This window comes from Aquila chrysaetos, chromosome 25 (assembly GCF_900496995.4).
Source record: "Aquila chrysaetos chrysaetos chromosome 25, bAquChr1.4, whole genome shotgun sequence".
Lineage (NCBI taxonomy): Eukaryota > Metazoa > Chordata > Aves > Accipitriformes > Accipitridae > Aquila > Aquila chrysaetos.
The window spans coordinates 3,703,512-3,729,725 of record NC_044028.1 but is presented as its reverse complement, the minus strand read 5'-3'; the positions used below and the strand labels follow the sequence as shown (position 1 = coordinate 3,729,725).

Below are 26,214 nucleotides of genomic sequence, written 5' to 3'. Positions count from 1 at the left end.
CAGCTTGAACAACTCCTGAGCAGAGGGCACTGCCACACGCAGCAGACAACTAGCAGCCTCTCGCCAGTCAGCCAGAATCACGTGTCCTGAGAAGCGACAAGAACAAAAGACCCACCCCAAAAAACCAAAGGAAAAGCCAAATACGGAAGACCTACTATCTCATTTAAGACAAACTAAGAAGAACGACTCGTTTGTTATCTTTATTTTCCAATAGTACATTTAAACAACTTCTCAGGACTAACCTCCTCAGCCAGTTCGGCCATGCAGAAAACATTTCCTAGGTTATACAGATCGCCTATGACAACACATACAACGGGTCGCAGTTGTACAGTAGGCTAGAGAAGGGAAGTTGAGGAGGAGGCAGCTGGAGTTACGCAAAAGCATGTGGCGCAATGGCAGTGCTCAGGTGTGTTAGCAGAGGTCACTAGCTGCGGCTCCTCAGTGGCACAAAAAGAGGAGGGGGGTTGTACACAAACAGCTTCTAAGCCTTTCTTCTAGACACATTTCGAATACCTGCTAATAATAACTGAACTAGAGACCCCTCCTGTGGCTAAGAAGTGTAGTTGCACGTCTAATGCTACCTTCAGAACTGCATTTTGTATCTTTTGCTAATTAAGATGCATGAAAATAGGAGTTAGTTATCAAAGCATGCACTCAGTACTTCATGAACACATCTTGTGGCCATGCATGACAGGAAGCACTAGCCACAGGACCTTTGAGAGTCTTAAGTTCTTATATTCGATCAAAAGTCCTTCCCTGCAATAAATACAAATTAAAACCAGAAAGCTCAAGTGTTCTCAAAGCATCTCAGCTGACCACAGCCCATGCAATTAGTTCCAAGACTTGAAGGAGCTACTTCATTAAAAATCTGACTTAATTTCAACAGTATCTCAAGACATGCAGATGCCAGAGCCTATGCATTTATCAAACTATTACTTAAAAGCCCTTCCCTGAAGCACTTTCGGTGAACGCTTTATCTACTGATTCTACAGGTGGGACCCGACTTTGAATTTTCAATAGCAATCGGAGTTTAACAGCACAACTATCCACGTCAGAAAAGGAACCTTAGCAGTTCTCTAACTTTAAAAGCATTTGCCCTCTTAAAAATCAGCTTAAGAAAAATAGCGTAATATATAATTTGAAACTATTACATAGCTATTTCTACCATCCTTTTGATGTGAGGATGGATTTATTTTATTCACTTTAGGCAAAAAGGAAGAGAAAATGTAGCTGCTATTTGCCAGCTGCATATATTCATTTGCTTCTAATTCCACAGATAGAAAGCCATCCTGCAGCTCTCAGCAGGGAAGTCCATGCTCCCTAATAGGAACTAGCAGTATAAAAGCTCAGCCATTGCAAAGTGGACATTTCTGGTTCTTCTCCAACATCACGAAAGCATCCTGCATACATTCTCCTCCGTCAAGTGAGCCCTTGGCAACGGAAGGCGAGCCATCCACATTTTTGTATAGGTGGCAGTTTGGGGTTAGTCATTTGCAGTCCTTTCTATGACTACCACACATGGTTGTAAACACTTTTGACAACCCAGCTTTGTGCTTGAGCCCACAGCATTACTAATCTACTAATTTAATACTTCCACAGTACCAGAGAGGAAAATTGCATAAGCATGTTCAGCATTGAAATCACTGCAGGAATAACTAGGAAAAAAAAAAAACCTTCAAAAATCATAAATATCTTTAATTACAAGACTAGTAAGGCAAGTTATGAAAAAAACCCCAAGGTTTTGCTTTTAAGATCAGGTGTAACAGTTGCCTTCAAATATGGAAGTCTCTATGATAGGAAGCACAAGTACTCAGTGGTGAACTACTAACACTATGGACCTATGCTGTGTTCAATACTAAACTGCTATTTTATACTTTTAAAAACATCATTCACCACCTAGACAACAACCTGGGGACATACCTTCTACTAGAAAGCATACCGCTGTCACAGAGGCTCTGCTAGAATTAAGACACCAATTTTAAGTGAAAACCACAACAGTTCTGTATCAGCACTGGAAGCACAAATGGAGTATTTTGAACCATGGTTGACCTCAATACATACAAGCTTCACGCAGCAAGAGCGAGAAATGCTTAGCTCCCACTTAGACTCCTGAAAAAAAGCTGGCAGGTTAGCAGTAGCAAGCAGCTCCTAGTCAGGCGTTTAAGTAGGAAGCACTGGATGCCGAGCTTCTCGCATTCTGACTTGATGACAGGTTTATTTACGGCCAATAGTAGGAGATTCGCACTGACATGAAGTGTTTCAAAGGTGTTTGAACAGTGAGAATCTTCAGATACATGAGAACTACAGAAAATTAAAGAGCCCGTTGATTTAAGGGGTGAAGCACTTAAAGAATCCTACAACAAAGTTTTTACGTTTAAAATAGCGAATTAAAACCCAGATAGCATTCCAGTATGTTATCTCCAAATATAATCCTGCATTTTGAGAGCTGGATAGAATTCTATGTTCCGGGTAGAATTATTTTCTTTGGAAACAAAGATCTATAGCATTGCCCTCGCTTAAACTTGTTTCCACTGCAGAAATGTATTAGCCTTTTGAATACCTTCATGCCAACTTTATAGAAACAAAAATTCAAATTTCTTTCAGTATGAACAACTACCTATCTAGCATCCTCCAGAACACTAAGGTCTTCTAAATATCCTTTTGTTTAGGCCTAATAAATTTGATCTAAGAGTAAACATTATTAGGAGATATTTTGTACCAGAAACTTAAAATCATACATAGCTGTTACGTATGGATTTCCTATAGTGATTTCTGCTTTTCAGCAAAACTGCCTTACAAGGACTTGTTAATATGCTCATCCTTTTGGGAAGAACACAGTTCTTATTTAATTTAATAGACAGCAGCCAGCTACACCAGGCATATGCAAATTATAATGCAGAGAATTTACTTAAACTCTACCCCTCTCCCCCACCATACATATGATAAATCTGCACTTTGAGCCAACTTTAAATACAGAATAATGAACCAGTAATTATCTTGTACGTGAACCACCACTAGTTTGTATTCTTCCCTGAATAACACTTTTTTTTTTTGCAAAAGAGAAAAAAGGACTGCTACAGAAACACAGCAACATTCAAACCCTTTAAAACAAAAGGTAGATTATTTAATGCATTAACGATGTTAATCTGAAGATAAATAAATCCACAACAGACTTTTAAGTTTCTTTTGAGATTTCCTTTTTCTTTGCAGAGAATATTTCTGATATTATACAGTACTGAGAGGGTGTTCTTTTATTTTCTTAATGTCCAGGTGAAAAGCAAAGCTCAGTTCTCTCTGCTCTCTTCATGGAACTCCTCAATGCCCTATTCCAGGCGTGATTCTTTTCATAAGCTTTTACTTGAAAGCGGAGTGGTGAACAACATTAATTTCAGGAATAACTGGATGGTTTGGTCCCTGAGTCATCTTCTTGAGAGCCCATACTCTGGAAGGGAGAGAGTTATTTCTTTTCAAAAACAGGTCTGAAGGCTTACCTTTGAGACAGACAGTTCTTTGAAGTTAACAGGTAGGAAAATAAAGTGCATATGAAATAACATGCACTTCCTCTTTGTTTTAAAGCATGATGTTTATGCACGTATTATTATTATGTAATTATTAACACTGTAAACACTGACATTCAGTGTAACATACTCACTGCTCTGAATCTCTTACATACTCTTACAAGACATTAAATCAATTACCTTCTGCACAAACTGAGGATTCACAGTGATCTCTTGATCCATGGCTTTCAGTCGTTCATCAAGCTCTATACATTTCAGCATCTTAAAAATATATATAAGTTGATTACTTCATCCTGCTTGTACATGACCTTCAAGACATTTCATGGCTGTGCTATGTAGAACCAGTAACTTTTGCCATCACAAAAGTTCCATGTCAAAATATTCTCATCCCTCATCTACCAAACAGAAGTGCCAGACCATTTTTTATTGCCTTATTTTGATCCATGTCTTCCTAATAATCCTTTTTAAGGCCACTGATAGACAGTCTCATGTGGGTCAACCACCTCAACCTACAGGCAGGTTATCGACAGCCAGTGGAAGTGATCCTTGAAGTCTAAAACTCTAAAAACAATCCTTCTAATCCATTTGATTCAAGGAACTTCACATCACCAACATCAGGCAGTCAGTCTACTGAAACATCTCAAGCTGTACAGAAAATACAGCAGGGAACACGTTGACAGTAATTGACTATCAAGCTAAAACCTTTAAATACCACTACGGTAAAATAGTCAAATAATGACTCATAGTCCTCAATCTCTACATTTAAGTTACCTACACTGGCTTCTCCCAGCAGCTCTCTGATTACAGACTAAGGTTCTTCGGTAGGAATTCCAAAAGCAGTTAATATCTTAGAGATTTACCTCCTGATCAATGTTATGAAGCATAGCTGGATTGTTATATTTTTCAGGATTATCATGGAAACAGACCATACCATCTTTCTGATTAATACTTGCAAAGATTTCACCATCTTCTATCTGAAATGAGAGAGGGTTTAATGTAAGGTATCACTAAGAACAGAATTTCAGGTAACTACAACACACAGACTCCTTGTGGAATCATCTTTAACTTGTTCGCTTTTTATTTCCTAACAGCTTCCCAAAGACAAATGATGCATGCCTTATCTTCGGCAGGGCACATCTTTGAAGATATTTTGAGAACAGTCTAAACATCACAGCAGACTGACAGTATTTCCTTCGCCCTGAAAAAGAACCGTTCTTCAGCCATTCAGAACTTGCACTGCCAATCCAAACACTTAAAGAGTCTTGCGTTGGATCAATTTTTAAATTAGGATAGTTTACCCAATTCACAAGTCTTACCATGTGGAGGACGTATTTTTCTGCTTCTTGGGGCCCCGACAACTGCACTCGACTTGCCATGTCTTGTAATGACAATGTTAAAAATGTCTGAAATTTAGAAAGTACCAAACCATTAAAACTAGATGTTAAGAACTTTCCCTATCAATCCTTCATGGCCTATGCAATCTTATTTTTGAAATCCAATGGGAAGAAACAAGTGGAACGCATAGTTATTACTTAAAAAAGCACCATGAGAGTGGAGTCAGTTCCTTCTCCAAAGGCATTAATTTGTTACTGTGCATGTATGCAGACCAAACCAATGGAGTCATTGCTCCATTTCTGCAATTCCTTTTTACCCCAGACACAGTCCTGACCATGTCCAACCTCTTCCCTCACCTTTTTACGTGAATAAGGTGACTGTCCATCCCTTGAATTTCCTTCAAGAGATGTGTGTATTGCATTCCTTCTGAGGTTAGTTCTACTGCAACAAACATTTGAGCTTGCCAAAAAAGAGCTTTCCCTTGATCATCTTTAAGGATTAATCTGATCTCTCAGCTGAAGGAGCACATCACTCTACCGCTTCTTGGTTTCCTTTTACTTCAGACACTTCCAAAATCTGTCCTGTTCACTCACTCTTCTCTAATGAAGTAGCCTGTAAAGTTCAGTTTTCCTATTTTTTGAATAGAGATGAAGGTCATTGGGTAGCAGTGCTCACAACTTTTTTGATTATGTGTGAAAATCTCATGGGCAAACCTCTCTGATAGACAGACATATTGAACCACCTTTTAAATAATGCATAAGTAGCCAACTGAATTGGTTTTCTATAGAGAGCATTTTAATCTCATTTGTTTCAGAGACAAAAATCTCAGTTTTAGTCATTTCTCCGTGACATTACTGTATTATCATTTTGCTCTGAATTGAATACATTTCAGAGATACACTCTTTGAGAAAAACAAATCACAATTTCTCAGCAAAACAAAACCCCTACATCTTACCTTGGTTAGCCTCTGAATATTCTTTTTGTAGAGAGATGACAAGCATTGCTTAACCAGCCCCATATTGTTATCCCTTGTGAATGTTTCACTGTGTTTGTTCACCAGATTTCGAAGCTCCGAGGGTTTATTGGTTGAATAAACTTGCGCTAATTCATGGTAAGCATTGCTAAGGGGCTGCAATTAGAAAAATGAGAACCCTTCTTAAAGAACACAGTGTTCAACCAGTCTCACAAAATCTATTCACTACTTTAACATTAGAAGCTATGCAGGCATAAAAGTAAATTTATGTAAAGTAAAAGTAAAAAAGTAGCTCAAGCATCTCTCAAAAAATGCCATGTCCATATATGGCTTTACGGCAGCAGCGATAGATCCCCGTACACTAAATCTGTAGTACTGCAATATAAGATTTAGCAAACATCATTCAAGGACCTCTGTGTGACAGTTCTAGTTACGGCAGCACAAGAAAAAGTCCATTAGCTGACCAGCACACAAAGTAAGCTGAGTTCAAGGTAAGCAGCATATTGACTAGTCACTGCCCATCCATTACATTTGTTCTACTCTCTAAGACAGTGTCATCCTTCACCACAATGCATCACAGCATGGACAACAGAGAATCAGAGGGTGAAGACCAGTTCACCTCAATTACTTTAAAACGGCAATTGTTTGAGCTTGCTTACTAGTATCTGAAGTTAGGAGGAGATTTTTGGAACTCTTTAAAATTTTCGTCACAAATCAACAAACTCGGTGTTAAATGAGAACTAACTAAATTTTTAAAGTGTGTTATTTACCTAGGATCAGAACTCTCTCGCTATCAGTTTTGTCTTCCACCCTACACCTCCTAATCAGAATGCTTATAGACTCCAAACTTGCAGCTTTTTCAGAAGCTTTTATTCTTTATAAAGCTGGAGTTTTGCAATAAACTATTTAGCATTTCATACTTCGACTAGATGAAGTTAGGGGTTGAATGTTTTTACAAGGACACTGCATACTAAAAGCCAAGTGAAGTCTGCGTCTTGAGTTCTAACTTAAAATGCTACCAAGGGATGTGCAGTATCAGTGAAGAGAATATTGGTAAGTACTATTCAACCCTGAAGTTTTTCCAAATTTAAGTTTAAAAACCTGTATCGCAAATATGAACAATACAGTTTGTTTGTAATAGATGTAGAAGTTGCCAGACAATCTTTAGCTATCGTACACTAGAAAGGCAGCAAGAGATTGTACTCTGGCACATTGTGCATTGTTTCCCATGATCTGCAATGTTAAACAGTAGCATCAAATAAGGGTAGGAAAAAAAAAAATATAATTTACAAATTCAGATTTCTTGTTCTATTATTTAGCTGTATTTGCAAGACTTACCTTAATGAATCTACCAACTATCTGGGAAGTGTATTTTGGTAGCTGCTGAACTTTGCCAAGTAGTATCAAAGAAACTAGAATATACTTTTTATATGATTCCAACATAATATGACTGACTGCCATGGCTGGAGTAGTTATTGCCTAAGCAAGAAAGAAAGAAATGGAATAGAAATTTAGTATACTTACTGCTAGATCCTGGTAGCTACTGCATTAACAAAAATCTCAGTTTAAAGCTGCATGCAGAAAGGATACAATGACATATGGAATTCACCTTTGAGCATTAAAGCTTAACTAACTTCTGTCAAAATCAATTATCAAAAAATGTCCTGAAAAAGTAAATTCTATACAAGCTACTCAAAACATATCATGTTACAGTGATGCCTACCTTAAAATAACCCTGTTAAGATGAAATCAAAACTTCTTGCCTTGGTATATATCTAAAATTGTACTAGAAATCACCTGTAGCTACCTATTACCAGGAACTATTACACAGTTCCTGTAGAACCTGGATTTACACAGATCCTTAAAGAGGATTCATAAAGCTGTTCCATCATCCGATCTCATATTAAAGTATGCTGAAAGAGGTCTGCAGAATAGGGAAAAGGGATTTTAGTTTACTATAATACTGCTAGCTACTCCAAGATCTGACCCTTGTTTACAGCAAAGAAAAATGCTGCACCAGTTTATTTTGCACATTTGACAGCATTTCCCTCTCATATACGCACAAAGTTTTCCCAATTTTGCTCTTTTCTCTTCTTTCACAGAAAAAACAAAAGCAGCAAATATTGTAATAGCCTTGAAGAAGTGTAACCCCCCTCATAAAATTAGCAACAGTCTTCACAAAACCACTGCACTATTTTTTCTTTAAGAATACACAATTCTGAATGTCAGCCTGTGAACTGTTTCTATGCTAGCAGTAACAAGCAGGCATGTGAAAAATATTTATAGTGAGATAAATTTAACATCAACCTTTGAGTTGCATAGTTTTATGGTGCAATAGTTACTTGGCTGTAAGAGACCTTCTTAAAGGAAAACACCTCTAAAGACAGTTTGCTTGTTACTTCACTTTATACACTAAAGAGTACCATTCAGGCTGTACCTTTCATAAAAGAGCTAATAGTGAACACTAACCCAAATGTGGTTTTATGTATTACTATGATGAACACACATACTAAACCAAAACCTATGTGAATGATGAACAGCAGTATAGATCTGTTAGTAGAATTATATCCTTAAGATTAAGAATGCTTGTACTTTATGTTAGGTTCACAGCTTTTATTGCTATCCTTGGTGGCAATTCAAAGATGATATGTTCTCTGAGCACTGTTACACATGCTACCTTTGCCTTTCAATTGATCACACTTTAGACTTACCATTTTAGTTAAAGTTACCTGTTCATAAAAGTAGAGTGCTCTTTCAAAGTTCTTTAGCCCAGTGTATATCATCCCACCATAGTAGTAGTAACATAAAAAGTGCTTCGCATCATATGCCCCATTCTCTTTACAAATATCCATCATGTCCACATCTAGATACGGGAGGGCAGGTTTAAAGCATTTTGCTAACAAACAGAGCTACAAGAAAATAAATCAAGTTTTCATAAATTAGCCATTTCCATTCAAATTTCCACAAGGAAGAAGTTGAAACAAAATTCATCTAGTATTATTAATAAACCTCACTCCTCCAAGAGTGAAAAAACAGTGCATGTCAGTAGTTCTGTAACACAGATTATTCATTGTATCATGATATTTGGGAAACCCTTAACACAGATTGTGAACTGTTGTAAATTATCCAAGTCTTAAAGAAATTAGACTCTGACAAAGCTGCTTGAAACTCCAGGCCTTCCAGACTACCATGCTGGCAGCATTAAATATTGCACTAAACATTCCTGTCCAACCCTAAATCCCAGGAGTCAAGAATGAGACAGAAGTGTAAATCCAGGCCAAAGACATCGAGACAAACATGCCTTTTGTCAAACTTGAGCAAACTGAATCTGGATATTACACTTATACTGCCTAAGACAAGCTGTGTGTGACTTTCAGCCCAGAGAGAAGGGATGTCAAAGGACTTTCAGAAGTCATCAGAAAACCAAAGATCTGGGGACACACACTGAACATTTAAAATTAATGGAAGCGGATTTTATTTCAGTATATCATATTATTTATTACTAGAAAAAAAACAGTTAAAAGCCATTTTTACATTGCAATATGTGAACATACATTTCCTCAAAGGGTTATAGGCATTTTATAAGCTTTTACTCTCATAAAAAGCCCTTATAGTGCCCTTACCTGGCAGAGATCTGCATGTATTGAGGTCAGCTGGTTTGTGTTCATCTGCATCTTGTCTATGGCTTGTCTGAGAATGCTAATTCCTCGCAGGGGCTGTCAGAAATTACATCTCTTTCAGATAATTTCTCATAGATGGCAGCACATTGGATCTTATGTTGACACTTACAAATGAAAAATAACACTAATTGACAGGTTCCATTAAGTAATAGTTAATTTGAGGTTCCCTTTTTGTAGGATACTGCAGTCTCTCAGAAAATAAAATTAACCTCGGCTATACAACTTCTCCTGATAAACTAAAGTCATCAATTCTGCTCCACAAAGCCAATCTCCATCAGGAATACAGTAATTTGTATCAATAAGAAAACCTTTCTTGACTCCATGACACCATCTAAACTCCCACCAAATAACAAAGGCAAGGCTCTTGCTTTACTCCACTTAGACCAGACTTGATCTCTACTTTTATTTCAGGCTAGATTTTCCTAAAGTGGCCTGAAAAAGTCAGTATCTTAGCAACAAAAACATTGGTCAAATATTTCTTAAACAAGTTTCCTTTTTATATTTTAATGGATTTAATTAAGAACATTATATAATACTGGTAAGAATAACTAGAACTGAAACTAGTATCACTGCCTCACCAGCGCTAATAATCTTTGCAGCGCTCTCCCTACTCACACACACATTGTCTGAAGAACATTCTTGGTACTACACAAACTAGGAAATCTGTGAGAGAGCATGTTTTTAGGTGACTCCACCCCCCCCAAATTTATCTTCCTCACATTTGCCTTAAAGAAATTTTAGGTTCATTACCTCTCAGTAAACAAGTAAGAAGCTGCACAAAAGTACTTAACGTGAAGTTAGTGGCAAATCTTTATGAAGCGAGTAAGATACTGGTAACATCCCCTTTAAGAGCTTGGATATGTAGGTAGCTTATTTGTACCAGATGATACTTGCTCACCTGTTTTCTCTCCACAAGGGCATTTGTTAACTGGTGGCACAGGCCAGCAACTAAATACAGTAAAACACAAACAAAAAACCACAACACAGTGAAAAATCAGTAATACCAAACTATCAAAAAATACATAAAGTCTAAAAGTAAGCTTAACTTACAAGTGTCTGTTGCATATCTAATGTGTTCTCCATTACAAGTGCTGATAAAAAGCTGCACCTGTGAGAATAATGTTTCGAAGTCAGGGATGCTGGGCATAGAAAACTTCACAAACCTGAAACAAACAAACAAAAGGTTTAGCACTTTAACATTTGGAGATTAATAAAAAAAGCTTCATCTTCATCACTAAGTCTCTGCAGATGCATGTAGATGCTTGCAAACAAATCCGAGGCGTTTATGACAGATGGCATATGATTTCCCCAAGAGCTGCACAACATTTGAAAATGCACTTTTCATGCACACCCCCATTCTCAATCTAGTGCAAACTACAATTTAGAACAAAAAATTATCTTTGTTTGCCACAGTATCTCGTACAATAGTCACAATCATAATAGAAACACTGGCTAATGATGATGAATTATAATACTCAGCCACGCAACTTCTCTGGATGCTTTTGCCTATCCTACAGCCATCTCCTGCTTGAATGTGCTCAAGATTTCTCAACTATTAGATTATTAGATGTGTATCTGTTGTTAGGAGCTCTTTCTCTTCACTTCCAGTTTCTCTCCATCTCTGGTGGTTCCTCAGCACCCTATAGGCTGTAGCCTCGCACACTGCTTCTTCTGTGAGATGAACTATGATTACGCTCATCTGAGGGCAATGAAAACTCTAGCTACGCATCCTACAAATGTCACAAAGACATACAGAAAGAACTGTTTAATGCTGTTGGAAGGTACCCAACCCTGCTCATACTTCAGTTGCTATACACTGTAATATGCAGTTCAAACCTACCTAGATCATGAACTGTCCTTCCCTACAAGGCTTATGGCTGTCCAGGTTATGTGCTGCCACCCCTTCCCTGTCTCTTCACTGAGTCTTATTCTACCAGCATAGGAGCTTGCCATGCCACAGTTTCAGCCAGGAGAGCTTTCCTATATGCTCCATTGATACCATCTCTTCAAATAATACATTTTACATTTTATTTCTTACAAACAGTTATCTTCCTTTCTCTACCTGTTTTAATGACTGTTTTCATGTACCCCATGATATGATTCTTCTGCTAACGCAGTACCGATGCTCTGCTTTTTGTAAATTCCTTTTTGTAAATTCCATAATGCATTTTTTTGAGATTCTAGCGAATTGTAATATTAAGTGCGCTATGTCTATGTATTACAGTCATTTTGTTTCAAATGGATAGTAGAACAAGTACTAGAATTCTGATCCTTCCCTTAAAACGGAACTTTGAAATAATAGTGGAACCCGTAGATGTTTCACTTGCAGTTAGGTACAGCTAGAAACAATAGTTTGAGCTTCAGGGCCAAATATCATTACCCTACCTCAGCATCACCAAGGCAATTCAGGTATTATCTTAAACTACAGACAGCAGCAAGGGCCTCAGTGCTGTCTAGAGACAAATACCCAAGAACCATGATAAGAACCCATGTTTCACTGGAAAAAAAGTGTCGCTTCAGGCTTACAGTTCAATGCACTACTGCCCTGCCAGTCAAGTTGTAAAAGTTAGTTTTATACCTTTTTGCTGAACATGTATGGAAAAATAAAGACATAAACACAAGAAGTAGATACAGCCTTAAGGAAAACAAACCCCCAAAATTACCACTTGACAGTAATGACATTTACAAGCTCCAAAGGTTTTTTTTTCCTTTTGAAAATACAAATTTGCCTTAGTATTTTTATTAATAAAATGTGCATCACCAAAGGAAAGTAAGCACCATTCTAAGAGATGCAGATTGAAAACATTTACGTCCAAAAGAAAAACATTTAGTTGACAATTCAGCAAGTTGCCTGAAGTTTTAATACCAAGAAATTCAATTAAAAGAAAGCAACACTTACAAGACAGCAAGAACGCCTAGTGAGTGTTCCTGCACATCCAGGGCACCAAGCACTGTATCCAGATGGGAAAGATTTTTTGCGAGCAGTTCTCCGCTTTTATTGATCAGTTCACAAAGCTGGGTCATTTGCCCTGAAATATAAAACATCGTTGTCAAACTCTAATTAGAGAACACTCACACATTCCCATATTTCATTACACCTTGCTTCCCTACATAACCTGAGGAAAAAGTAGTATCACTCAGAGAATTTACTTTTCTTTAATACGATCGGCATTAGTTTCCAACAAGTGAGGTACTCACCATATGTTTTTTATAGGGTGACAGCTAAGGTTCTGGCCTTTGGGATTGCAAAGGAGGCCCTCGGAACACAAACGTAACGTGAAAAGCAGCATCAGCTCACCTCTTTAGAAAGGGGGCTTCAGGGTTTCATATCAATGCCAAGCTCCATCTAAGTCAAGTCTACAAAGCTTTGACCAGCATACTGTGATGCAAAATTTTGCCTCGTGTGGATAAATTTACCTACACTTGTGCCTTCTAGGTGTTATAAGGGAAAAAACAAAACCAAACAGTACCAAAAATAGTTTCTTCCACCTTCTAAAAAATCCCAATACCAGAGCTTGTTCCTTGCTGCTTCTCAAGTGCCCTATCCACTTTTCAGGTCTGCTCATAAGCATTTTTTTGAAGTAGACATTAAAATTACAACTATGTACCTACAATAAAAGGATTTAACAACCTGTTCTTAAATTTACTTCAATTAAATAAAACTACAATGTTATTCTATTGTTGTGAGCTATGAACACAGCATTAAAGGCAACTATTTTGAATTAGGAAGGTATGGTAAGCCCAGAAAACCTTACACAGAAAGCAGACCAATTATCATGAACTGCTTTCAAACTCTTCTTCCCCTCACAATTACTTGAATTAAAACTACCCCTTTCTGAAGCAGAGTATTGTTTCAGCGTTCAATCCTTGCAGATTAGAGAGAAAAAAAACAGAGGTTCTCTCACTCTTACAAAAATCTTCATAAAATGAGGAATAGTGCCTCCATTCATAGAGATTTACACTATCCTCAACTCTCTGGCCTTTTCTTTGAAAAAGAAAACCTGGGAAGCCCTAGCAATGAAACAGAACTTTTGATCCCTCTGTTACTTCAAAGCTAACAAATGGGGGACCAGAGCCCAGGAAGTCCAGAAACCCGTCCCTAAAACCATGCTCTCCATATGGAACTAAAACCCCAGGCATAAGCATTGAAAGGAATAGGGCTTGTAAAATGCTCTGTGGTTTGACAACAGTATTCAAGCACTGCAAAACCTTAGTTCTGGTGTCCTCCCTAGTAGAGAAATCTACCCGTTCTACAATGATCATCTAGCATTCCCCTAAAAAACAAAGCAAAAAAACCCCAAAACAACCCTCTACCCACAAACGCACATTGAACAACTTGCAGTCTAAGTAGAAATATGCACACCAGGCCCACCTAAATGTCATTTATGTCACCTCCCATGCAGCCAAATGCTGATAACCAGAAACCAACACCATCACAAGTACACAGACCTCTCCTGTGTGCTCTCATAACCTCCAGCAGCCTGTCTGGTATCTGGATTTACTTTCTCACAGAGAACGTCTATCTGGCTCGTCCCTAATGGGAGAACTTCCACAAAGTAAACCAGTCTCCCCTTGAACCCTTTGCATCCACAACACCTCATAATAAAAAGTTCTCCAGCTAAACTACACGCCTACAAAGAATCATCTTTCATCTGGTTTGTACCCGCACCTTGCAGGTATAATTTGTCTCTTGTATCCGATATCCCCAGCAAAAATACTCTATATTCAATAAGTTAAACCAAAGTAAGAGAAAGTTGGAGCTCCACCCAAAAGTAACTGACAGAGACAAAGCCTGGAGCCATAGAGGAAAGCATCAATTTTTGATCAGTTCCAGGGACCAAACATCCAATGCAGAGAAACAGTCAGAACACATTTTAGGGAGCATCAACACAGAAAGTTCAAGAACTAGGAAACGCTGTGCCCACACACAGGAAAATTAGGGCCCTGGCAATAAAACTACGGAATTCTAACTGTGGTTATTAAAACACTTTCTGAACACTCGGTTATGGCAACTCCGACGTCCAGCCTCAGGCCTCCTGTCGCACACTTCCGCGGGAAGGCAGGGCTCTTCTGTCCCCAGGAGCCAACATTTCCGAAATGGATTTTAAAACACACGTGCCACAAGTTGCACACTCATCAGTTAGGTGACAGGCTAGGCTAGAAAATGCTAGTTAAAGTCCCCGCGATGCCCGCTCCTCCCCCACCCCACACCGATTTTGAAGGCTCAGATTTTGGCACGGCCGCCAGTGCCGGCTTCACTCCGCTCACCCGGGACCTCCACTTACCGAAAACCACTCGCTACCTTCCCGCCGCCTTGGATGAAGGGCACAGCCGGCCCTTCGTGCCCTGTCAAACCGGCGGCGCCTGAACCCCTCCGGGATCCCTCCGAGGCCGCCTCTGCGTGCGGCGGAGAAACCCTGAATTACAGCCGGGGCGGAGGGCCCCGCCGGAGCCACCAGCCCCTCGGGGGAGCAGGACCGCCGGACCCGCGCCTGAGGGAGAGCCGTGAGAGAGGGGGCAGGCCCCGGCCCACCTCCACACACACACACCACCCACCCGCGCGGGGCTCCACCGGCCGCCGCCCCCTCCTCCTCAGGCCCCGCTGGTTCCCCGCCGCCAGCCGGGCCCACCCGCGGTTCTCGTCCCCCCACGGTCACCTTGGGCCGAAAGCTGCCGGACGCTGTTGACGAACTGCTCCAGGGCCGACGCCATCTTGGCGGCTGGCGGCGCGGCCGCGCGCGCTGTGGGCGGGGCGGGGCCGGGGGGGGGGAGGGAGGAGGGAGGGGGCGGTACTGAGGAGGGAGGGCGGGAAGCGGGAAGGAACCACCGCTACGGGCGCTGCCGGGCCGCCAGCCAATCAGGCGCCTCTGACGGGGTCCGCGCGACGCGTCGCTTCCGCCGCTTCAGCGGCTCTCGCGAGAACCGCCGTCGCTATAGCAACGCCCGCCCGGAAGTAGCGATCCCGCGTCGAGGCCCTCTCAGGGTGAGAAGCCGTGACTCAGCAGGGCGAGGGGGGTGACGTCACGATGGCGTCACCACTCCGCCCCGTGTCGCGGTTAGACAGACTCCTCTAACCGCGACACGGGGCCCTCGGCGGGGGGTGGCCCGCTCCCCGGGGCGGCGGGTGTTGAAGGCCCGGCCGTTGTGCTGAAGGGATTTAATTCCTTTTATCCCCTTTGAGGGGGATAATACGGTGGCTGCGCGTGGTGGTTGTCGTCCGATCCCGTGTAGTGTTCGCCCTACTCTCAGGGAACGGGATTTGCGTCCTGCATTCAGGTCGATTCGGTTTATATAAATGGAAGTGTATTTTCCATCCCCGCAGGAGCTGAAGCGGTGAAGTTACGCGGCCCTGAGCTGCTGCGGGCAGGGAATTTGTCGGTCCTTCAGTATACCATGAAGAAGAAGGAAACCTTTCTGCCTGTCATGGGGACGTGTATGTATTCTCTCGCCGCTTAGCGAGAAACATCAAGTTGTGTTGAAATCCCGTTCCTGGCAATAAGCAGCATGCCTCCGGGGCAAGTGAAAGCAGAATACAAACTTGAAACTTCACACGTTTTCCCTCCTAACCTCCCTGTAACATTTACCGTCATGTACAGCCTGGCTGCCAGTTCTGCTCCTTCCTTCGTTCATGCTGTGACCTTCCCCACATCACCTGATCTCTACAGCTCGTTTGCCCTTTCTGCGAAACAAGGACAATATATTCCACTGGAAGACATTCTGGAATTGAAAGATGAAATATTTTGGAACCGCTAAGCCGTATTATTGCTGTCAACCAAAATCTTTTCTTTCCCAGCTCAGCGGTTGCCTAATCCTGTTAGTCACACTCGGAGGCCTCCCCCTTCTTTAGCAGCTTTAATCCCCACGGTGTTTTTTGACCAGAGTGATCTTTGGTCCTGTGTCAGAACACGCAGACCTTCACGGTGTGCTGTCAGCGCTGCTTCTGGGTCTAATTATTGTCTTTTAAGGGTTCCCGTCACCCATGGGGACAGAGCTGTGTCACAGCGAGTGAGATCCTGGGCAGAGTGTGCCCCCTCCTCATGAACTGGCAGAAATGGGTATATTTTATGTCAAGGCTTAGCTGCAAAAATCACATTACGTATGCCCCCAAACCACGCACAGTTGCCCCCAAAGACGTACCGAACCCCTGCTCCAGGCAGAGACGGGCATGGGGGCAGCGGGGGGGGGTATCGGCAGCGGATGGGGCAGAGAGAGCGTCCACAGCGGGCAAGGGGAGACGGAGCGGCGGCGTGGGGTACCCCCGAGGCTGAGAATCAGGGAAACTGAGGCAGGGGCTCGGTTCCCCGCCGGATTCGGCACCCCGCCGCCCCGCAAAGCCCCCCGCTCCGGGGAAGGGGAGGGAACGGGGCTTGGGGCAGGCTTAAAGCGGGCGGGAGGAGCGGTGGAACCGCGCCGTCGCAGGGCGCTTGTGCCGCTTTAAGGCGGTGCTGCCGATCCGGGCTCGGTCAGGCACCGGGAAGAGGAACTGGGCTTTGCACTGCCGGGTCGGGGCGAACGCACCGCCGTGCACCGGGTGGCCCCGGTTCTCTCCCCCCACCACCCCCCCCCTCCCCACTGCCGCCTGCTCCGCGCTCGCTGCAAGGGAGGGATGGGGCGGGGAGGGAGAGGAGGCGCTGGGGGCGAGCACCGGCCTTTGCACCCCCACCGCATCCCCTCTGCAGCCCCTCTGCTCCCCGTTGCATCCCCTTTGCATCCCCTCCGCTCCTTCCTTCTGCTGCGAGGGGACGTGCTTGCCAGGGCCGCCTGCTTGCAGGGTGCGTGCTTGAAATAAAAGCCCCACCACCACCCCCACCCGAAGACACCCCCCCCCATCCCCTGCCCCGAGCCCTCTCCTCTACCATGATTTTGCTGAGCAGCTTCTTGCACCTGCGGCCTCGGCGCTGCGGCCCTTTCGCAGGGCTGGGCAGTGGCTCCGGCCCCGCAGCGGGGTCCCGCAGGGCTCTGCGGGTGCTGGTGGACATGGATGGGGTGCTGGCCGACTTCGAGGGAGGCTTCCTCAAGAAGTTCAGGGCCAGGTACCCCGACAAACCCTACATTGCCCTGGAGGACCGGAGGGGCTTCTGGGTGTCGGAGCAATACGGGCGCCTGGGACCTGAGCTGAGTGTGAGTTTATGCATCCCCTGGCTCCGCGCGTGGCTCTTGTTCGCTCTGCGCCGTGCAGCTGGAGCTCCGGCCCCGCGGGACCCACTGGCCCTCAGCTTGTGGGTGCAGCGCTGGGGAGGGCTGCGGGTGCTGGCCGGAGCTCCCACCGAAACACAGGCACAGGTCTGCACGCAGGAGGGCTTCCAGCGATGCCTTTTTCCCCAGAAATCCAGCATTTTTCATGCACATCTGTCTCTTTTCCCCTGCATGCATGGATGGAGATAGATGCAAGGAAAGGAGATCTTTCAGAACGTCTGTTTTAAAATACCCCAAATTGCATAGCTGAGTTTTTCTAGCTCTGATTTGGCCAAGCTGCATGGATTGATACTGTTCCTAGATGGATTATTCAGTTTCTCAGCAGCAATGTGAGGGGTGGGACGCAGCAGAGAAGCTGAGAGCAAACCATGCTGTTGATGCTTCATTTGAGGGCTTACTTAAAATTAAAACAACCCTGAGCCCTCCCACGCCTGAAAATTATTGTATTCATTTTAACAATTAAAGCCTAAAAGCAGAAGCTCTCTTTACATTGTACTTTATCATTCAACGAAGGGCTGAGTGCTGCAGAAAGTCGGTTTCTGCCTCTACAATTTCCCCATCTCGATGGGATGTCTGTTGGCTCATCTGCGCATTGCAGTTGCACTAGTTGAAACGTGTTACAGCAAATAAAAGTCCTCTTGTTGTTAGTGGTATGATGGTTACAAAGAAGGGAGTATGAATAAGGTCTGGGGCTCTCCCACTGGCAAAGTCCTGAACAGCTTGATGAGCTGAACAAATAACGTGTCCTCTCTAGCTGGGATTGATGAAAGGGAAATGGAGGACATCGTTCATGCAGTAAGGCAGATGCTAAAAGTTTGGCAGGGTTAATGCATGATAACTCTTTTTTTTCTCTTGATCTTAACTACTTTGGATGTGTTAAATGAAGTGAGCTCATCTTGCGTCTGCTGTGATCACGTAAAACCACCAAAACCTTGGGCTGAACAAGTAGCAAAACTTCCACAGACCGACCTCAGGGCAACCCTGATTTCACCTGTGGTTTCAGACCAGGGATAAAGAGAATAGGAGCTGCTCTGTGGCTACGGGCACATGGGCCATTCCAGTCCCCCATCGTCAGAGCCCACCATCGACCTGCTGCAGAAGACCAGAAAATAGGAGCCAAAGAGTCCAACAAGCTGAGGTTCCCAGCTCTGAAAGGGAGAACAACAGGTCAACAATATGCCAAGCATACAGACCTGGAAGGATGGGGAGCCCTGGATGGGCAGGGAAATTGCTCACAGGGAGAGAGGAGAAGAAGGAAATAGAGGGTCTCTCCTGCCTGGCACATGGTGGGATTCCCAGCCTGGGGGATTTTTCCATCTGCTGGGCAGCATGCTGGCTGCGGTGCCACAGGGAATTAAAAGAGCCAAGCGGGTCTTTTCTTCAGGATGAACTTAGTTCTTCCCCCATTGAGCTTGATTGCAAAATGCTTTTTGACATAAGTGGAAGCTGAATAGCTACGGAAGTCCTTGCTGTAAGAAGACACTTCAGCGCAGTTTGAAGTGCTTTGCTGCATCAGGCCACATTTCTCAGGTGTCTCTTGTGCGACTACAGTCAGTATCTTAAAAATAAAATGTCATTGCTCACCGGTCTAAATCAGAGCAACTGGAGTTTGAATGTTTGCCTAGCGCTGTGGCAAACTGTTAGGGTAGCTGTTCTTGTCATGGTGCCAGCAGGCATTTCTGCTGGCTCTCTTGCACCAAATCAGCATGTTTCATTTTGAACATGTATGAAGAAGGCTTTTCTTCCCTCTTCTGAACCACCAATGTTTTCTGCTGCTCAGGCAAAAGGGAAGAGTGCAACAGTTGATCTGAGTAGTCTCTCCTTTGAAGTTGGGTGTCTGGTCTTCTCACATTATCTGGGTTTTTTTGAGAAATACAGGGTCTGATTCTGGCATGTCATGTTAATTGCTCAGTGCCCAAATATGTAATGGGTTCATGCATTCATCTTCCCGAGAGCAGGCAAGGTGTGCAGCCAGCGTCTTGGCACAGGCAGCCAGCAGGATGAAGCAGAACATGACTCCCCCAAGTGAGCCCTGTGTTTGCTCTGGGGCATTGCTGCCCTGAGCCTGGAGTTACCAGCAAAGCCCCAGTTGCTCCTGCTTGCCTGCTTTCTTCCCCCAGTACGGGTGTAGTAAAGGCAAAATGTGGTGGTTATATGCACTAGATTCCCTCTCATCAGGCAGGTGGGAGCTGCAAGTCTAGCTGGTGTGTCCAACCAGCCTATTTGTTGCTATGAGCTGTAAGAACCAGCATATAAGCATCACTGAGGCTGCTCTCCCCTACCCTGATGCTCTGCTGACTCCTCCATACTGTGCGATATAAGAAGGCCAGAATGGGCTTAAAGTTCCTTTTGTCCCTATTGCCCGACCTCAAATACAGAAACAGAGGTGCTGAAAATGAAGATCAATCCTTCAGGGCAGGGCTTCCTTCAAAACTTCTCCCAGCTGCATCTGCAGATGCTTGGCTGCATTGCAACACCGGGAGAGGTCTGCTTCCTCTGCCTGCAGCCACGTTGCAGCACTCCCAGGCTCTCCTCCCTGAGGACCCAGTGTCTGTGCAAAATAATTGCTTTGCTTGGCAGCTGACAAGCCGTTACCTGTTTGAGGGAGCGCAGGGGATGCTGTGCCTTAGAGCTGTGCTGGACCCATCGCAGGCAGCCCCTGGACTCTGTCCTCGTCCCAAGGTTTTGCTCCCCGTGGTCTCTCTCTGCTTTGCTCTCCCTTTGCACCACACTAGTGCACCCCAGCTGCTAACCTGGATGTTAAGTGTTTCAAACCCTTGCCTGCAGGTGCTGCATTTGCCTGGTAGACCTTGCCCAGGCATCTCTAAGGAAGAGCATCTGCATTCATCCTGACATGCATTTCATCCTGTAATACACTTTCTCCTTTGAGAGCAGCCCCACTGCTATTTTAAGTGATCTGATTGAGACAAATAGGCCAGACAGCATCTGGAGCTGAACAGCATCGCATTACAGCAGGGCTACCAGGCCACGTCAGCCAGATCCACGTGGAAGTGCCCCTCCAGACGCAGACCTGGGGTTTGGTTCAGTTCTGGACAATCTCTTGTGGTTTGCCTTGAAAGAACGTGCTGCTCCCTCTGTGTCTGGGGCTGCACAGGCAAAACCAAGCCTGCTCCAGAGCACCTCCGATCTAAATTGTATGGGACGGGTGCAGGTTGGCAGGTGGGGAACAAAGGCACCCACAGAGGCAAGGCGGGTTAGCCGGAGGGGACCGGAGCCAGCCCTCCCACCTTTCTCACTGTCACCATCCTCTGTCCTGGGAAAGGGTGGGGAAGATGCACGTGCAAGGAGGAGTAGCAAGAAGCCCTGTGCAGTAACCGCTCTCTTTGCCCTCACAGGAAAAAGCCATCAGCATCTGGGAATCCAAGAACTTCTTCATCGAGTTGGACCCACTGCCCGGGGCTGTGGAAGCTGTGAAGCAAATGGCAAATTTGGCAGAGTGAGTAGGAACCTGCCCATGGTATTTGGGGATGGACAGGGGAGCAGCAGTGGCTTTGCATGCTCCTCCGCCTCCTGGCAGAAGCGCTGAATACAACATCAGCATTAAAAATACCGCCCAGCCTGCCGGGTGTGGGAGGAAAGAGAAGGCTTTGGCTCCTCGTGCAGTCACCAAGATAATCAGCCATGTGCAGCCCCTTACCTTCAGCTCTCTGCTCCCAGCAAGGGTGGTGAAAAAGGGAACATGCTTGTGCCATGGGTGTGGGTACACGTCCTGGGGGTGGGATCCTGTGAGATGGAGGATTAACATCTTAAATCACCCTGGTTTGATCTGTGTGTGGCGGGGGGTCTGCTTTAGGCACCTGCCTGCTCAGGCACGGAGTGGCATCTTGCAGAGGCAGCCAGGTGTATCTCAAGAGGGAGCAGGGTCTGATCAGTGTGTTTTGCCACCAAGTGACACTCTGCCCCTGTTTTTATCCTCATGGCAGCACCGATGTGTTCATCTGTACAAGCCCGATCAAGAAGTACCGCTACTGCCCTTACGAGAAGGTGAGTAGGTCCGAATCCCAGCTCCCCCTCGTGTACCACGCTGCCCAGTGAAAGCCATCTGACCCCCGCCTGCCTCCAGCTGTCTGGCTGTAAAATGGCAGCGATATTTCCCTGCTCCACCAGTTTTGTTCCTAAGCATCTTCGCAGAGCGGCAGCTCTGCCGTTGGCCGAGCTCTGCCGTTTGCATGCACTGAGGTGCTTGGTCTTAGTATTTCATCACGACGTCAAAAGCTGCTTGGCTTTAAAAGAACTTGTGCTCCAGCAGCATCCGAATCCTTCCAATTAATGAACTTATTAAGAGAGATGTACCCCCTGTGTGGGGGCCAGGGCTCGTGCCGTGCGCTGCTGCCGCTCTGCTGAGCAGCCCCTGCTCCATCCATCAGCTTTCCCTGCGCTCACCGCTCACCTCTCGCCTTCCAGTACGCCTGGGTGGAGAAGCACTTCGGCCCCGAGTTTCTCGAGCAGATTGTTTTGACGCGAGATAAGACGGTGGTTTCTGCTGACCTGCTTATAGACGACAGACCTGATATAACAGGTAAGGGAGGTGCGGGATGGCAGGAGTGACCAGAGGCAGCCTCGAGGGGCAGATGGCATCCGGGGGCAATGGGCGCTGGTCCCTCCCTGCTTGATTAGGCTCTCATTAGGGGTTTGTGTCCGCAGGCTCCTCATGTTGGAGTAAGGTCAACCTCTGCGTCTCGCAGAGGAGTTGCCCAGCGAGCCGACCTCTCTCCTTGCTTTGCAGGGGCCGAGCAGAACCCCAGCTGGGAGCACGTGCTCTTCACGGCCTGCCACAACAAGCACCTGCAGCTGAAGCCCCCCAGCCGTAGGCTACAGTCCTGGACAGACGACTGGAAGGCCATTCTGGACAGCAAACGCCTGCCGCCGGGCCAGGCCACCTAAACACCAGCCTCCCACCACTGCCCGGGGCTGCGGCCACCCGCTCTTGTCCCTGTGGAGTCCTGCTGAAGGCTGAAACCACGGATGGACAGACAGACAGACACTGTCCGTGCTGCGGAGAGGAAGAGGAGGGTGAGCTGAAGCACCATGGCCACCCAGACCTGGAGAGCGGACCCCAGCCCGGCCATGCCACAAGGGACCAGCAGCAGGATTGGCCCCGTGGACTCAGCAGCCCATCTGGGGAACATTTCCCCCTGGCTTCTGGGGTCTCTATGCGGCATCTGCACCCCCTGCAAGGCCAGCCCGGCATTTCTGGTGGACGAGGTCACCCTCAGCATGTCACTGCCCTTGTCTGGTGCACTGCATGGCACAGAGCCACTCTCCATCCTCCTCTCTACGTTATGGTCGGTGGTCATGCGGGTGGTTTGTTTTGTCCTCGCAGGGCTTCATACTGAGGGGCTGCCTCGGGGGATCTTTCCTCCCAGCCGGTGGCTGGGATCTGGGGAGAGGAGCGGCTGGAAGCGCAGGGGGAGCAGGCGGACGCTGCCCAGGCTCCCTGCACCGGCTCAGCTGTGCTGTTCCTTGCAGCTGATGCAACGGGACAGCTACGTAGTTCCCTGCAGGAAAAGTCCCTGCAGCGGCATATGGGGACAGTACCACTCCTCCTGTGGATCTGGCCTTGGGGAGAGAGCCCTGAGGCACTGTCACACCCGAGATGTAGCCGTCCTCCAGCTGGGGGGAGGGATGCCCGCTTGCTCTCATCCCTGAGGAACTACCGCAGCTTTAGAGCTGGGGCTTTAGAGCTGATTTGGGATGAAGAGAGGGGCTTTCTTCCCACCTCCTCATCGCTTGTGGGCTGCTCACCTGGGGCATCTCTGGGGCAGCGAGCAGGTAGTGGCAGTGCCAGCACCAGCCCTTCCTGGGAGCCAGGCAGTTCCTGCAGGAGCTCATGGCTCACCCTGCCAGCCAGTCATCAGACGGTGGCTCCTTGGATTTCAAAGCCAGGAAGGTCTGCACACGCAAGCTGCATGATCAGATCACCCCATCTCCCTCCTCCTGGTAGTGTCTGACATCAGCCTGCCAGGAAAGCTCTGGGTGTGCGTCTGCCAGGCACCCTGCTTCCACGCAGAAGGTCCTGGGTGCTGCATCCCACCAGGGTCAGGCACTGGGACAGTTGATGCCACAGGGCATCCTAAATCCTTCGGTGTGGAGCTGGGTGGAGAAGTGGGGCTGGTGGAGGAGCTACAGCATCGCTGAGAAGTGGGTAAAACAGAGGCACCATGGGTGTCCAAAGGGGTTGCGTTGGTGGAGGATTATCACGGCTGCATCCGTGGATGCTGTTTTCAGTCCTCACATACCGCAAGGGAAGAAGTTGAGGGGACGTTGCTGTTAAAGGCTGGGGAGCCCATCAGAGTCACCCACAAGGCTGTATCACAGGGTTAGTTTGTTCTGCAGCTGCCTGCAGCTCTGCCACTGTCCCGGCTCTGGATGTCTGGCGATGGAGTATGCTGCCAGCCGCCCTCACCTTGTGTCGGGACCCCTGAGGCGAGGTGTTCGGCCACCCCACCGCTACGAAGGGGCTGCAGCATACGTGGCTGTCTGTGCCAGCCGCCACCGCAAGATGACTGTGCTGGGGCTGAGCTCTGGGAGCAGCCAGTGCTGCTGGGAAGCTGCAGCTGGGCACCGCAAAGGGAGCGTTTGGACCAAGGGGCAGCTTCAAGAGGGATGCTTTTTGCACAACTGTACCCACAGCCTCTTCTTCCCCTGCCCGGCTCGTTCCTGCCTTCCCGAGCCCACACCAGCCAGGCCTTGAACTGCAGCGACCCAGCAAGCCGCCGCTGCTGCTGCTGCTCTTCCATCCAGCCCCATAGAAGAGACATCCCAGCTGCTGGGGAGAGCCGGGTGTCCCTTCCCTGCCTACAGCACTGCCATAAGGCAGACGCGGCCCAGCCGTCCCAAGCGGGAGCCGGTGCTGGGTTTCCCCAAGCAAAGCCCCGGGGATGCGCCGGCTGCGTCAGGGCCGGCATGCGTTTGCGTCACTGCTGACATCGCGGAGGCCGTGCGACCCCCGCTCCCGCCTGCCCCCATGCCGTCTGGGATCCCGCTGCGCGCTCCTGCTCTCCCGGCCCGAGGACTTGCTGGCTGCAGGAATAAAATTCCCCGCTGGGACACGTAGCCCCACGGGCAGGGGCGGTAGCCGGGGCTTGGCTGGGCTTAGCCACCCCGCGCTGCTTGCTCATGCCTTTGGCTTGCCTCTCCTCTCTCCTATGGGCCCCCCATCAGCAAAAAACTATGTGAGCTTAAAGCTACATAGCCAACAAATAACCTATTTCAGCAGCAGCAGCTGGCCCCCACTGTGTCCAGGACCTGGAGGGGCTAGTGAAGTCGGTGCTTTCGAACCTGTGCCTTCCCGGGCTGCTGCGGGGCCGGGGATGAAGGCTGCATCGTCTTGGGTCTTTCTGAAAGCTACCCCACCTCTCGGGATGGGGCGCATGCATGAAGACGGCACTGTTGGCCCATGGTGATGGGAGTTACATACCACAAGGACCTTTTATTTTTTTTTTGTTTTGTTTTTTTTTTCCGTCTAAACCACTGTGTGCTTCTCCGGGTGGTGGGTTTGGTATGAGGGGTGTATTTGGGAGGGGTGTTTGCAATGTGCAGCCACCTTAGATGCAGCCCCCTGGCCAAGAGCTGCCTTGGCCGGGGGTTTGCAGGCGGGGAGCTGGGAAAGCGGGTAAGCTCCGTGGGCAGCTGCTACGGCTGCTGAGCATCACATACCCCTCCGCTCTGCCGGAGCCCTGCTGGCTGCTGGCCCCTTCGTGCAGCCGGTGGGGCCTCATGGGGTCCAAGCTGTTTTTTTTTCCCAGCAGCACCATTTGAAGGTGAGTTCCCCAAGCCCCCCGGAGCCTTCTCACAGCCCATCCTCAAGCCAAAACTGGAGCCGGCGTGTCATTACGGCAGCTGCCCAAACCAGCCATCTTCCCCTGAGGCTGGGGTGGACCTGAGGGACGTGGCTCTCTGGTGACCAGTGGGTCTTTCCCCCTTGGTGGGAGATTTGATACCGGAGAGACCGTGTGGCTTCACGCCAAATATACTTGAAAGCAGAGCTGGAGTTTCTCACGCATGAGGCTCCGACTTGACGCACAGAAACCCCGAGCAGGTAGCTGGCCTGTTTGCACCCGCCGAGCTCGGGGCTGGGAGGTGGCTCTCCGTCGCCCGACAGATCGACCCTTTCAATGTTCGAGCCCTTCTGTGGCCAGCTAAGACGCACAAAGCTTTTATTTTTAAATGCACATCTATAAAGCCGAGGCCAATGAGGAGCACTGCAATAAACACTGGGTTTTATTGGCATCCAGCTTCCTAGAAACGGAGTTTGGGTTTTGCAGTTTCCCGCCTGCGGCTCTGCCCTCCGCGTGGGAACAGGGGGGCTTCGCCTGTGGGCTTGGGCAAGTCCCTGCGTCCAAAAAGCCTATAACCAGCCCCAGCAGTGCCATTACCCCATTAGACAGAGTCCCTGTGGGCAGAAATAGGGGTGGGTTTAGGTAGAGATGAGCTTCCTAAAGATCTTTTATAATAAATAAAGCCATAAAGCGTGTCTCCCGTTGGGCCA

At 46.8% G+C, this 26,214-nt stretch overlaps 2 protein-coding genes across 6 annotated transcripts; one reads left to right on the top strand and one right to left on the bottom strand.

Moving 5' to 3' along the window:
• Positions 1-187: 187 nt before the first annotated feature.
• Positions 188-15,289, bottom strand: COPS3 (COP9 signalosome subunit 3). Of its 4 annotated transcripts, XM_030001774.2 has the most exons (12): positions 15,164-15,289; positions 12,406-12,535; positions 10,557-10,669; positions 10,405-10,454; positions 9,450-9,542; positions 8,556-8,735; positions 7,165-7,305; positions 5,809-5,982; positions 4,835-4,921; positions 4,379-4,492; positions 3,699-3,779; positions 188-3,442 (listed from the first exon to the last, which is right to left on the bottom strand). In XM_030001774.2, the coding sequence occupies exons 1-12, from the start codon at positions 15,216-15,218 to the stop codon at positions 3,389-3,391; spliced, it is 1,272 nt and encodes a 423-aa protein (XP_029857634.1). In that variant the 5' UTR covers positions 15,219-15,289; the 3' UTR covers positions 188-3,388. The 4 variants fall into 4 exon arrangements, with proteins under 4 accessions (XP_029857634.1, XP_040976099.1, XP_040976098.1 ...); XM_041120165.1 differs by lacking the exon at positions 5,809-5,982; XM_041120164.1 differs by lacking the exon at positions 7,165-7,305.
• A 125-nt stretch (positions 15,290-15,414) lies between these two features.
• NT5M (5',3'-nucleotidase, mitochondrial) lies at positions 15,415-25,953 on the top strand. 2 transcript variants are annotated; one of them, XM_041120166.1, is made up of 6 exons: positions 15,415-15,489; positions 15,829-17,627; positions 21,059-21,159; positions 21,647-21,707; positions 22,128-22,242; positions 22,450-25,953. In XM_041120166.1, the coding sequence occupies exons 2-6, from the start codon at positions 17,364-17,366 to the stop codon at positions 22,605-22,607; spliced, it is 699 nt and encodes a 232-aa protein (XP_040976100.1). In that variant the 5' UTR covers positions 15,415-15,489; positions 15,829-17,363; the 3' UTR covers positions 22,608-25,953. The 2 variants fall into 2 exon arrangements, with proteins under 2 accessions (XP_040976100.1, XP_029858170.1); XM_030002310.2 differs by lacking the exon at positions 15,415-15,489 and having other exon boundaries at positions 15,596-17,627.
• Positions 25,954-26,214: the final 261 nt, after the last annotated feature.

Coding starts and splice junctions, on each gene's coding strand:
- COPS3 (XM_030001774.2), bottom strand. CDS start 15,218: ATGGCGTCGGCCCTGGAGCAGTTCGTCAACAGCGTCCGGCAGCTTTCG. Junction 8,736..9,449: donor TACATGCAGATCTCTGCCAG/GTAAGGGCACTA, acceptor ATTTTCTTGTAG/CTCTGTTTGTTAGCAAAATG. Junction 4,922..5,808: donor ATATTCAGAGGCTAACCAAG/GTAAGATGTAGG, acceptor TCTAAATTTCAG/ACATTTTTAACATTGTCATT.
- NT5M (XM_041120166.1), top strand. CDS start 17,364: ATGATTTTGCTGAGCAGCTTCTTGCACCTGCGGCCTCGGCGCTGCGGC. Junction 21,708..22,127: donor GCTACTGCCCTTACGAGAAG/GTGAGTAGGTCC, acceptor CTCGCCTTCCAG/TACGCCTGGGTGGAGAAGCA. Junction 22,243..22,449: donor CGACAGACCTGATATAACAG/GTAAGGGAGGTG, acceptor CTTGCTTTGCAG/GGGCCGAGCAGAACCCCAGC.